This window comes from Lolium rigidum, chromosome 1 (assembly GCF_022539505.1).
Source record: "Lolium rigidum isolate FL_2022 chromosome 1, APGP_CSIRO_Lrig_0.1, whole genome shotgun sequence".
In the NCBI taxonomy this organism is placed as follows: domain Eukaryota; kingdom Viridiplantae; phylum Streptophyta; class Magnoliopsida; order Poales; family Poaceae; genus Lolium; species Lolium rigidum.
The window spans coordinates 29376895-29388288 of NC_061508.1; the positions used below are offsets into that span (position 1 = coordinate 29376895).

The window sequence follows — 11394 nt, forward strand, 5'->3', positions numbered from 1 at the left end:
GTCCACAATTGATTCCTTCGATGACTGGTGGACGGTGGACGGGAGCTGAGGCAGGGTTCCCGCGGAGGCTCGGGACGGCCGCGGTGGTCAGGGGAGTGGAGGGGTCGCCAGGGACCTGACTGCGAGGGTCGCGAGGCGAGCGTCCTGCCGGACTCGTCGACGGAGGAATTCCTGCGGTGGGGACACTGGACATCTCCGAGACACCGTGTCTCTCTCGATCTCGACCTTGAGGTAAGAAATCCGATTAAGCCCATCATCATTATCTCAGCCACTTCGAGAAATTCCGATTGAGATATCGCATTAGCTTTCTCTTATGCTGGTGGTGAATTTGGCAACACGCTACTTTTCCCGATTCATGATTGGGGATAAATCACTATATATGGTATATGCCTGTATGCGCCATGCTATTTATTTTCACACATAATGTAGTGTTTTTTTTCCGCTTGACAACTGGAGTTTGATTCAGGCCGTCGTGGTCTATGTAAGTTTCGTGTATGAATTCCCATGTGTATGGTTTAGTTTTTGGCTATGCGAAAAGCAAAAATTGCATACTACACTGTACTAGACTGGTTTCATTTATTTCCCTATTTTCCTGATGACGAGAGGTACCCTGTCTGGTAGGGATCCTGCGGTGCTGCCAATTGGATTGTAACTATGAAGTCCAACTACGCTTTTTGGCAAATAGCGCCTACATAGGAAATAATCTGGAAGGCAGCTCAGATCATAAAAAATACTTCAAAGTCACAGTTAGGACAGTACAAAGATGTCATATATGTGGGTAAATCGTACCACAGTTTAAGCCAAAAAAATTGAGCATAAATCAGTTCCACAAGAAAGGAGACATCGCCATAACAAACTTCACCGAACAGCTAATCCATCATTTGGGCTTCAGAATCACATTCTGATCTTCACTGTATCGATGGCTAGTGTCCCTCTGGCAAAAGTTTTGGAGATTTCTGTTAGGTAGTCCTTGGTCTTGATCGTCCTATACCGCCTCGGATTCTTCTCATCCATCAGCTCTGATGCTGGCTCGATCTCCCTCTCCGGGTCCATAGAATAGAACATCACCACCGACAGCCGCTCTTTCTCCGCATTGGTCACAACCCTGTGAACTGGACTCTTGAAGAACCCGTTGCTCTGTATCTGGATGCATCATAGGAAATAGAGAGATTTACAGCTTAGATTAACCGTCCACAATACTAGATCAAAAAAAAAAATTGCAACTTTGTGCACACATGTACCTCCATCGCATCTCCCATGTTTACAAGTAATGCATTTGGAATGATTGGCACATTATACCAAACGCCCTCTTTTTGCAGTTGGAGCCCACTAACAGTATCATCGATGAAGACAATTGTGATCACCGTGGCATCGGAATGGGGCTTCAGGCCAAAGACTTGGTCCGGTTTGGGACAGTGAGGATAGTAGTTAAACCTGGCATAGGTTGTTGCATTCTCGTCGAGCATGTTGAGAAAGTAGTCCTCGTGTAAATTGAGGATCTTGGCCAGGTTCTCGAGGACAAGGTTCGTGATCTCCCTGCACCTGGCTGTGTACTCGCACATAACATCCCTGGAGAAATATGAATGATCAGACTCGACCTTCATTTATCATGCGGATTGATCCTAGTAAAAGCCTAAAGGTACCTGAAAGAAGGAGGCTGTGTCGGCCACAGGGTATAGATTCTCCGAGACTCAGGTTCCACTACGAGGTAAAAACGGTCACACCAGTCCAAGGTCTGCTTTTCTGATATGACCATGTCGTTGCCATATCCTTCCACCCTGAACTCCTTGCCATCTACAAAGTTTGAGTACTTCTGCTTCTCTTCCAGTGGGAGCTTGTAAAATTCTCTGGTCACTTTCATCACCTCACTAAGAAAACTTGGTTCCATGCCATGTCCAACAGCCTGAAGAAAGATCGATCAGAAATCCTTTTGTATGGTTCATTAAAAAAAATCAATGAAAGTAATCAGGAAAATTTACCAGGAAGAGGCCCCAGTTCTCCAACGCGGACTGCAACTTGGCAGTCTCCTCGACACTGTTGTCAGAGTCAGACAGGCGGCTGAGATCGACGATGGGGATGGGCTCAGGCATATCGGAACCAGCTACAGAAGGACGATCTTGCTCGGGAAGGACGTACCGCCTTGGTGGCTCTTGCACGCCAGCCACCAGCTCTTGCACAATAGGAGGTATCTTGACTATCTTTGATGGTTGACCATCAGCCATGGTTGCTTTTTAGTTGTTCGTGCTGTGAGTTTGACCTACCGTATTCCAGTTCATCAGTTTTATTGGCATGGATATTGATACTCCTCTGTGATTCTCTGGGACTCCTTGTGGACATCATGATTGTGACTTTGTTTTCTTATCTTTGTTTTTGTCCCACGCTTCAATTAGTAAGTACAAACCGGTGAATATCTCGAGGGGCACAGGAAGGGACGACATGTGTAGCATAATATTGAGTACTGCATGCCCTATGCGGACGCCTTCATGTTTCTCTCAGTTCAGATGCTTTCTCCCTTCTTGTATAATTTGTTTGTTCTGTTAGGTTCCTTTTTTTTTAAATACATCGCTGTTGCTTAAATAGAATAAGTATTTACACCTTAAGAAATATTAATAGCTGTTGAACTTTGCTTGCACAGCTGGAGGCACTTCCTAGTGAACTTTGTTAGCTATAAGTATAAATGGAGTGCAACTAGATCCTCTGCAGCCATTTCTTACACATTCTAGAATGATGTGTTGGGATGTAAGAAGATATGCCCAATTCAGTTATTCACAATGAGAAATCACATATACAGTACCAAGCGCTAGCATATTATTGTTTATTTATATATTATCACTGAATATATAACAATCTATATTTTTATTTATTTATATATATCACACATATACATGTTGCAATACTATGCCTGCAAAATTTGGGGCAGAAGTGGTAAAGCTTGGAAGCACTAAATCTGCATATAACAAGTATGTACTTTGTAGTTGCTGAAAGTTTACCCTATAACTTTACTCCACATAATAAATCCTTTTCAGTTGGGAGCCAGGGTCGGATTCCCACTGATAATTACCAAAGCCTTGCGATTGATGTGCCAGTGGGCAAGATTTCTCACCCCTGGTCAACTATACAGTTCTTACAGTCATTTCTATGACCTTCTAGAGGAAATTTATTATCTTAGTCTGGTTTATCTCATTGTTTTTTTTTTTTTTTTACTTTTGAGATAAGTTGATTTCTGGGGTTAGTTTTAGTATTGTTACTGAGGCAATCGAAAGGTACAGCAAGATGAATATATGGAGACCTAATTCCTAATTAGAAAGTTGAGTTTGTCTTAATCAGTGTGGTCAAAATGAGTATACCATCCTTCACCACTAGCGATACCATCAGGAAAACAAGGAAGACACTAATGGGACAGAACGTACTTCCGTAATCCGAAATGTAAAAGAAACTAGAAGGGGTAACACTTGAACTAAAACACGTACAAAGTTGAACTAAAAGACATACAAAGTTTGTATAACAATTGTTTAGTTGCTCACCACGTCTACAAAGTTGTTCGTACATGTCCTTGGATGATACAATCATACAAAGTGTCCATATATATGAATACACCTTAGCACACGTGTATCCATTAAATTGAAGCATAAACCAGTCCCATAAGAAAATAAAGATCGACGGAAGAAACTTCACCTTGCAGCTAATCAATCTTCTGCACTTCAGAGTCGCACTCAGATCTTCACTGCATCGATGGCTAGCGTCCCTCTTGCAAAAGTTTCAAATAGTGTTGCTATGTAATCATTAGTCTTTATCTTTCTGTACCGCACGGGTGTCTTCTCATCCACCAGCTCTGACAATGGCTCAATCTCCCTCTCTGGGCCCATCGTATAGAACATCACCAACGACAGCCGCTCTTTCTCCGCATTGGTCACTACCCTGTGAACTGGACTCTTGAAGAACCCATTGCTCATTATCTGCATGTATCAGATGAACAGCAAGAGTTACAGCTCAAAAAAAATTCGAATTTTGTTACAGCTCAAATTAACAGTCCAAAATACAAGATCCTGAAACTTTAGAACACATGTACCTCCATCACATCTCCTACGTTCACGAGCAGGGTGTTCGGAACGATGGGCACGTCGTACCAGACACCGTTGTTCTGCAGCTGGAGCCCACTGACGTTATCATCGATGAAGACGATTGTGATCACCGAGGCATCAGTATGAGGCTTCATGCCGAGGACGTGGTCCGGTTTGGGGCAGTGAGGGTAGTAGTTAAACCTGGCGTATGTCAAGGAATCCTCGTCGAACATGTCCACGAAGTAGTCCTCGCGTAAATTGAGCAGCTTGGCCAGGTTCTCCAGGAAAAGGTTGGCGATATTCCGGCACCTGACCGTATACTCACTCAGAACATCTCTGCCGAAATCTCAACAATCAGATGACTGTGATGGCTACTTATCAGTTGACACGCATATGTACTGCAGTAAAAGCCTGAAATGTAAGGTTACCTGAAAGAAGGAGGCTGTGTTGGCCACAAGCTATTGATTCTTCGAGACTCGGGTTCCACTATGATGTAGAGGCGGTCACACCAGTCTAGGATCTGTTTCTCTGATACGACCATGTCGTTCCCGTAACCTTCAATCCTGACTTCATTACCATTCACCAAGTTTGAGTACTTCTGCTTCTCTTCTAGTGGTAGCTTGAAAAAATCTCTAGTCACTTTCATCACCTCACCAAGAAAACCTGGCTCCATTCCATGTCCAACAGCCTTCAGGAAGATTGATCAGAAATCTCGTTATAAAATAACACAAAGCAATCTGCGGGAAAAGTTTACCAGGAATAGGCCCCAGTTCTCCAAGGCGGACCGCAGCTTGGAAACCTCATCAGCGTTACTAGACAGCCGGCTGAGATCAATGATGGGTATGGGATCAAGCATCTCAGAACCAGCCAGGGCTGCGCGGTTTTGCTCAGGAATCACATACCGACTCGGTGGCTCCTGCACGCTAGTCACCAGCTCTTGCACAATTGGGGGTATCGTGACGGTCTTCCATGGTTCTGCATCAGCCATTGTTGCTGCTTACTGATGTTGGTCTGGAATTCCCTTATGCTGTTGGCGCAGTTATATTGGAATGCGATGCAAAAGTCAGCCATTAGTCACAAAGGAATATCTTGACTTTCAGGTGGATAATATAGGCTGCTCTTTTGTCCACTTCTATAGAAGATGACAACGCACGTCTGTCAGTGGCATCCCTGTTCAACGAAATTTGTTCTGAAGCGCGGCAATGGGCGGACGCGGGGCCCGAGGTGTTCGCCAACTCCTCCCCTAGGATAGGTCCTCTTTCTTGTGTCGAGTTGTATGGCGGGGTGTATCCTCTCGAGGACTTGTACATATAACCTTCTTTTCTATCAATGCATCGAAACGCAATGCTTTTGCGTTTTCGCGGAAAAAAAAGATGACAATTTTTATGTGCACAGGTGGGTAGATCAGGATGTAGAAATCAGTGACCTAATTATGGGTATCACATGGTTCACATGCCATCTACTCCCACTATGAATAACTTACCTCTGCTTCCCCCACTCCGTTTTTTATTAGCTTATTTTCGGGTACCACAAATGTAGACCGAGCTACATGTAGCTCGTTTAAAAAAATATCAAAAAAAGGCATTTAAAGTTTCAATCAAACTAGGGTTGAGACCAATGATGGGTATGGGGTCAAGCATCTCAGAACCAACCAGGGCTGCACGGTTTAGCTCAGGAATCACATGCAGACTCGATGGCTCCTGGATGCTAGTCACAAGCTCTTGCAGGATTGGGGGTATCTTGACTGTCTTCCATGGTTCTGCATCAGCCATGGTTGCTGCTTACTGGTGCTGGTACTTGGTACTGAACTCCCTTACGCTGATTTCACAGTTTTATGAGATGACGAGAAGGTCCACCATTGATCGCTCCCGTCGCCACCCCGAGGCGACCGGGGCGTCCCCCTCCTCCCCAACCAACTGCCGCCACCTCCCCCTCCTCCCCTGCCGCCGCCGTTGGCGCCGGGCAAAGCCTGCACGGTGCCGGCGGCGGCGGAGCTCCTCTTCTCCGCGTGCTTGGAGGCCCGACGGGGTGGCCCCTTCCTCGCAGCGTTGAAGCGCGGTGGCACCGGCTCCGGCCGAGGTCGCGGGCGGCGCCTCTTCGCCCCTCGTCGCGCCTCTGGCCGTCCTCCTCCCGTGCGTCAGGCAGGGCCATCGGCGCGGGTCGCTGCTTCATGGTGGGGGGGGGGGGGGGGGGGGCTGCGGCGTCGGTTTTCGGCCGGCGTTGTGTAGGCTCTGCCCGGCGGCAGCATGGCTGCTGGTGGCCACGGTGCTGCTCTGGCCGCCGTCGGCCATGGGCTTGAGCCTTAGGGTTCCGGCCAGATCTGGGTTTGCGGGCCCGGATCTGGGCCTGGGAGGGCCTGGCTGGATTTCCCTTCTGCCGTGACGGCGATGAGGCCCTCAGACGCGGGGGTGGCTACATTCGCGGATCTGGCATCATCGTAGCCCGTCTGTGCGGTGTCTTCCTGGTTCTTGCGGAGGGCTCTCGGCACTCGGACGCTGCGCTGGGCAACGTCCTGGCCGGCTTTTTCTGGGATAGGGTTCCTAAGCCGGCGCGTGCTCGCCGGGGTAGGCAGCATGTTCCGTACTGCAACTGCTCTTGCGGCTGCGGTCCCTCCCTCCGATCTACTTGGGTCGCGCTGCCGCAGGTGTTGGCATGCTGGTGGTGCATCCGTCGTGGTGCCGCCAATCCAACGTCGAGCGACGTCTGGTTCCGCGTCTGGCCAGGCTTGGCCTACCAGCTTTTGTGCCCTTCTTGTGGGTGAATCTAGTTGGGGCTAGGTTTTAGTGTGGCTTGGGTTGGAGGTCCGGTAGGAGTTCCGTTCTGTTTGCTCCGCGTCCTCGCGATGACGTCCAGAGTTTGACCCGGTGGGATCAGGCGAAAGCTACGCATGGCCTTGCCATTGCCGGTGACGGCGTCACCTATCAGGTGTCGTTCCCTTATTGAAGGCGTCCCGATGTTGATCCTCCATTTCAAATTGATGGATTTCGTCCCTCCGCCTCAACCCGCTAATCTTGGTGGCCCCGCTTCGGGCAAGCTTCTCTTGTAGTGTCTTGTGGATCACCATTTGATCTCTCGTTGGTGTCCTAGCCCTCTCACCTTGTCGGTCTGGCTGCTTATACACGGCCTTGACTCGGTAGCTGACGGCTCGCCTAGTGCCTTGGGGGGCTTTGCTAGGTCGACGTCTGGTCGTAGTCTTAGCCGATGTGTCTATCCCAATGCCATTGGAAGATGTTGTGCTTCTGGTCTGGGCCTAACCCGAGCTCGGGGGTGGTGGTTCGGGTCTGGGTGAAAGCTTTGCAGGACCTCGATCTCTACCGACGACGATGACGCATTCGGGCGCCATGCACCTTCTTGGAGGTGCCGTCACAAGACCCCCTCTCCTTTGGATCCTCAAGTTCTGCTAGGCTGCTGGCCCATCGTCGAGTCCCCCTTGAGCTGTTGTGTTCATGCGTAGGAGGTTTGTTGGCGCTCGCTCCGGTGCAACAGAAGACAAGGCTCCCTCAACCTGGCGCTTGGTGGCGTTCTCTAGGTTGTCTTTTGTTGTTAGTTTTCGGTTTGCGTTTCGAGTGTGTGTTGTAAGTCGTGGTGTAACTCCTGGCCGGTTGATGACTTCGTTAATTCAAAACCGGGCTCATTTCGAGCCTTCCGTCGAAAAAATTTCACAGTTTTATTGGCCTGGGATGCAAAACTCAGCCATTAGTCACAAAGGAATATCTTGACTTTCAGGTGCATAATATAGGCTGCTCTTTTGTCCACTTCTTTTTATGTGCACATCTTGGTAGGCCAGGATGTGGAAATCAATAGGAGTACCACATGGCATCTAGTCCCACTATGGACAACCTGCTATCTCTGCCCTCGTATATAGCTTGCTCTAACATATATATTATGTTTGGTCTTGAGGTTGGCTTGCGTGGTTTTTCGCGTGAGTTAGTTTTTCCTTTTTCCAGATCTTGTTCTTTGTGCTGCGCTTTTGTGATTTTCTTTTCTGTCATTTGGCGACCTGACCTTAGGGCATCTCCGGCGGGCGACGCATTTCGGACGCTCAAAAGTGGTCGCGAGCGTTCGTTTACGTCGCCTCGCGGACGCCAAAATGACCGCAAGGGACGAAATGTCCGTTTGCGTCGGGGGCTACCTCCAGCGGTCCGACGCATTTTGGACATGCAACTGTTTTTTTTTTGCTACTTCTTTACAGTTTATAGTTGAATGATCAAGTTTTAAACGCGAAAAAATGTACTCATGATGTCATGTTGGTCCAATCGAATAGATTATAGCCTAAACAATTAACCGGATACGTCAATCGACTAGATTCAAACATATTTAACATACAAATAAGAAGAAATTTAAAACATATAAACTAAAACTATTTTTTGGCCTACTTGTTCGAAGGCCCTGCGTCGTCGTCGTCGCGGAAACTCCTCCGCCTCTTGCTTGTCACCTCGTCGTCAGAACTGGAGGACGACGCGCCCGTCGAGGACTTGAAACTGGAAGAAATGGCGCCTTCGTCGTCGTCGTCGGTGAACGGACGACGACGCGCCGCCCGCGCCAGCGCCCTGGACTTCTTCCTTGCCGCCGCCTTGTCGTCCGCCGCCTCCTGCGCCTCCAATCGGGCGAACTTGCTGTCGGAGTCCTCCTCCTCCTGGCCCTCCTCCTCGTCGTCGGCGTCGCTGGCAGCACCGCCTCCGTCCTCCTCCTGGCCTTCGCTGCCATTGCCGCCTCCCTCCTCCTCGTCCTCACTCGGTGTGGAGGTAGGGTAGCTAGGCGTGGAGCCCGGATCGCTTGGCGTCGCCGGCGATTCCCACCAATGCAGGAATCCGGGCGACTTGCCCTCGCTCTCCCAGTCGGACGGCAGCGTGTAGTCGCTCATGACGTGCCGGTGTTGGAGAAGAAGAAAAGAGGATGAAGAAGGAGGCGGTTGAACTTGAATTACCGTAGACGCGGGGGTTATAATGTGCGCGGATTAACGGTGGCGCGTAAAACGAAGAGGCCGCGGTTGCTCTTCCGCGGCGGTTCAGCGCTCCATTGCGGCGGTTGGTCGCCGGCGGTTGTGAATTCGAGGCCGATCGAACCTAGGTCGCTGCCATGAGGGCCCGTGGGGACGCGAGCGGACGCTCCGTGCGACCGCCGAGCGTCCGCGGAGACGCAAACCTGGCGCATATTTGGGCCAGGTTTGCGTCTCCGCGGACGGCCCGATCACTTTGCGTCGCCCCGCTGGAACAGGCCCCAGACGCATTTCCGGTCACACCGGACGCAAACGGTCGCTCAGCGTCCGGTTGCGTCGCGCCGCTGGAGATGCCCTTATGTACTCATGTGCTTTCTTCGCGTTCCTTCTATTGCAAATAATACACACTTAGACGCCTGCTTTAGGGGAAAAAAAGGTTCCACCCTGAGAAAAAAACTTTTCCATCATGTGCATTATCTTCTGATTTTTTTTAGTTTTAGTTCTAGCGGTTGGTGGCTGGTCTACTCACTGATGACTGTGCGGACGGAGAAGAAGACAACTTCATCTTGCTTACTGCAGCCTCTTCCTGCAAGAGAGCACAACAACCAAAGAGAGGGCAGACCAGGATCCTCCCAAGAAATATCCAAGAACTCCGATGGCTGATGAGTCATGGAGGCTGCCAAACTCTGTGCAGCAACTGGCTTCCACCGTGCAGGAACCACCAAGCAGGTACTTGCTTAGAGAGGAAGAACCGCTTGGTAGGAACCTGGCTGGTACCGAGATGCCAGAGCCCATTCCAATGATCGATCTCGGCCTGCTGTCAGCATCCAACGATGCGGATGAAGCCGCCAAGCTGCGGTCAGCGTTGCTGACTTGGGGATTCTTCCAGGTGAGCCTTACTTGTGTGTCTACATTTTTGCTCATGGAGCAGTTGTTTTTCTTTAACACTCATTAGCCTTCGTGACAAGGTTTCCAACCATGGAATGGAGGCCTCTCTAATGGATTCTGTGATGACTGCATCAAGGGATTTTTTTCGCCTACCGCTTGAAGAGAAAAGGAAGTACAGTAACCTAATAGATGGGAAACATTTCCAGATGGAAGGGTATGGAAATGACCAGGTGAAAACTCCAAATCAAAGACTGGACTGGTCCGATCGACTGCATCTTAAAGTTGAGCCAGAAGACGAGAGAAACCTTGACCATTGGCCCATACGTCCAGAATCTTTCAGGTGATCTATATTTTGATACATGTGTTCATATATATGGATCTAGCTTTGCTGTCAATTTTGCACAACAGAGTTAATTTGCCCTGGTGCTGATTGCAGGGATGTTCTACACGAGTACACATTGAAGAGCAAGAGAATCAAAGACGACATCCTTCGGGCGATGGCCAGGCTACTGGAGCTTGATGAAGATTGCCTCGTTAACCAGTTCAGCGACAAGGCTCTAACTTATGCTAGATTCAATTACTATCCTCCATGTCCAAGACCTGATCTTGTGTTGGGCATAAAGCCTCACTCTGATGTCTTTTCTCTTACTGTTCTTCTCATGGATAAAGATGTCCAAGGACTGCAAGTTCTTAGAGATGGAACGTGGTACAATGTCCCAACTGTATCTAACTACACCTTGCTGATCAACGTTGGTGTTACAATGGAGGTAGCTATCTCTGAACCTCAAATAAATTTCTCCTACGTTTTGTGATGATTCAGATGTGCTAAAGTTTATTGTTGCCCGTTTCTGTCACAGATAATGACCAACGGGGTCTTCAGGGGGCCAGTGCACAGGGTTGTGACAAATGCTGAGAAAGAGAGGATCTCGGTGGCTGTGTTCTATGGCATGGATCCTGAGAAAGAGATTGGACCAATAGCTGATATGTTGAACGAGGAGCAGCCGGCGCGATACAGGAAAATGAAGAACAAGGACTTCCTAGTCGCGCACTATGAACATTTCACTCGAGGAGAGAGAGTTGTCGATTCATTAAAGATATAAGTACGGTGGCTTTGGTTTAAAAAACAGATAAACTTCAGTAAGGGGTGAATCTGGTGGGGAAAAATCCGGTTTATATTGAAGTTTGCGTTAACTTGTTTCTACGAGAATAAGCATAACCCTGGGACTACAAGCCACAAATGCAGAAGCCAAAGGTTGCCAATGTCAGAAGAAAATAGATGACTGAATCCATGTCACTGGACACAACATTTGTTCCAACCGAAAATACTGTAGCAGAAGCCAGAAAGATGCACATTTCGTGATCTTCTCGTCGTAGAGTGGTATACCGGTAGAATTATTATTTGCGATTTTCAAGTGGTAGCGTCTTGTTGACTGCGGGTTGTGGCACAAGCATGCTGGCACACTTTACTCCACAAATGTCACTTTTTTTTTTACCTAGGGTGGCCTT

General features: G+C 48.7%; 3 protein-coding genes across 4 annotated transcripts; 1 reads left to right on the top strand and 2 right to left on the bottom strand.

Annotated features, from left to right (window-relative positions):
* Nucleotides 1-747: 747 nt before the first annotated feature.
* Nucleotides 748-2648, bottom strand: LOC124685135 (protein SRG1-like). The gene is made up of 4 exons (XM_047219454.1): nt 1980-2648; nt 1644-1903; nt 1242-1569; nt 748-1143 (listed from the first exon to the last, which is right to left on the bottom strand). The coding sequence occupies exons 1-4, from the start codon at nt 2220-2222 to the stop codon at nt 895-897; spliced, it is 1080 nt and encodes a 359-aa protein (XP_047075410.1). The 5' UTR covers nt 2223-2648; the 3' UTR covers nt 748-894.
* Nucleotides 2649-3437: 789 nt separating this feature from the next.
* Nucleotides 3438-5115, bottom strand: LOC124685138 (protein SRG1-like). Of its 2 annotated transcripts, none has more exons than XM_047219460.1 (4): nt 4816-5115; nt 4490-4749; nt 4070-4370; nt 3438-3956 (listed from the first exon to the last, which is right to left on the bottom strand). In XM_047219460.1, exons 1-4 carry the CDS (start codon nt 5047-5049, stop codon nt 3714-3716), a joined length of 1038 nt encoding a protein of 345 aa, XP_047075416.1. In that variant the 5' UTR covers nt 5050-5115; the 3' UTR covers nt 3438-3713. The 2 variants fall into 2 exon arrangements, with proteins under 2 accessions (XP_047075416.1, XP_047075415.1); XM_047219459.1 differs by having other exon boundaries at nt 4070-4397; nt 4816-5112.
* Nucleotides 5116-9404: 4289 nt separating this feature from the next.
* LOC124685136 (protein SRG1-like) lies at nt 9405-11182 on the top strand. The gene is made up of 4 exons (XM_047219455.1): nt 9405-9889; nt 9969-10228; nt 10325-10655; nt 10746-11182. The coding sequence occupies exons 1-4, from the start codon at nt 9656-9658 to the stop codon at nt 10986-10988; spliced, it is 1068 nt and encodes a 355-aa protein (XP_047075411.1). The 5' UTR covers nt 9405-9655; the 3' UTR covers nt 10989-11182.
* Nucleotides 11183-11394: the final 212 nt, after the last annotated feature.

Bases quoted from the DNA above. Each gene is read 5' to 3' on its own strand.
- LOC124685135 (XM_047219454.1), bottom strand. From the start codon at position 2,222: ATGGCTGATGGTCAACCATCAAAGATAGTCAAGATACCTCCTATTGTG. The intron at 1,904-1,979 runs GTAAATTTTCCT...ATCTTTCTTCAG, and splicing joins AGAACTGGGGCCTCTTCCTG to GCTGTTGGACATGGCATGGA. The intron at 1,144-1,241 runs GTACATGTGTGC...TGATGCATCCAG, and splicing joins ACATGGGAGATGCGATGGAG to ATACAGAGCAACGGGTTCTT.
- LOC124685136 (XM_047219455.1), top strand. From the start codon at position 9,656: ATGGCTGATGAGTCATGGAGGCTGCCAAACTCTGTGCAGCAACTGGCT. The intron at 9,890-9,968 runs GTGAGCCTTACT...CTTCGTGACAAG, and splicing joins TGACTTGGGGATTCTTCCAG to GTTTCCAACCATGGAATGGA. The intron at 10,229-10,324 runs GTGATCTATATT...TGCTGATTGCAG, and splicing joins ATACGTCCAGAATCTTTCAG to GGATGTTCTACACGAGTACA.
- LOC124685138 (XM_047219459.1), bottom strand. From the start codon at position 5,049: ATGGCTGATGCAGAACCATGGAAGACCGTCACGATACCCCCAATTGTG. The intron at 4,398-4,489 runs GTAACCTTACAT...AGATTTCGGCAG, and splicing joins ACACAGCCTCCTTCTTTCAG to AGATGTTCTGAGTGAGTATA. The intron at 3,957-4,069 runs GTACATGTGTTC...TGATACATGCAG, and splicing joins ACGTAGGAGATGTGATGGAG to ATAATGAGCAATGGGTTCTT.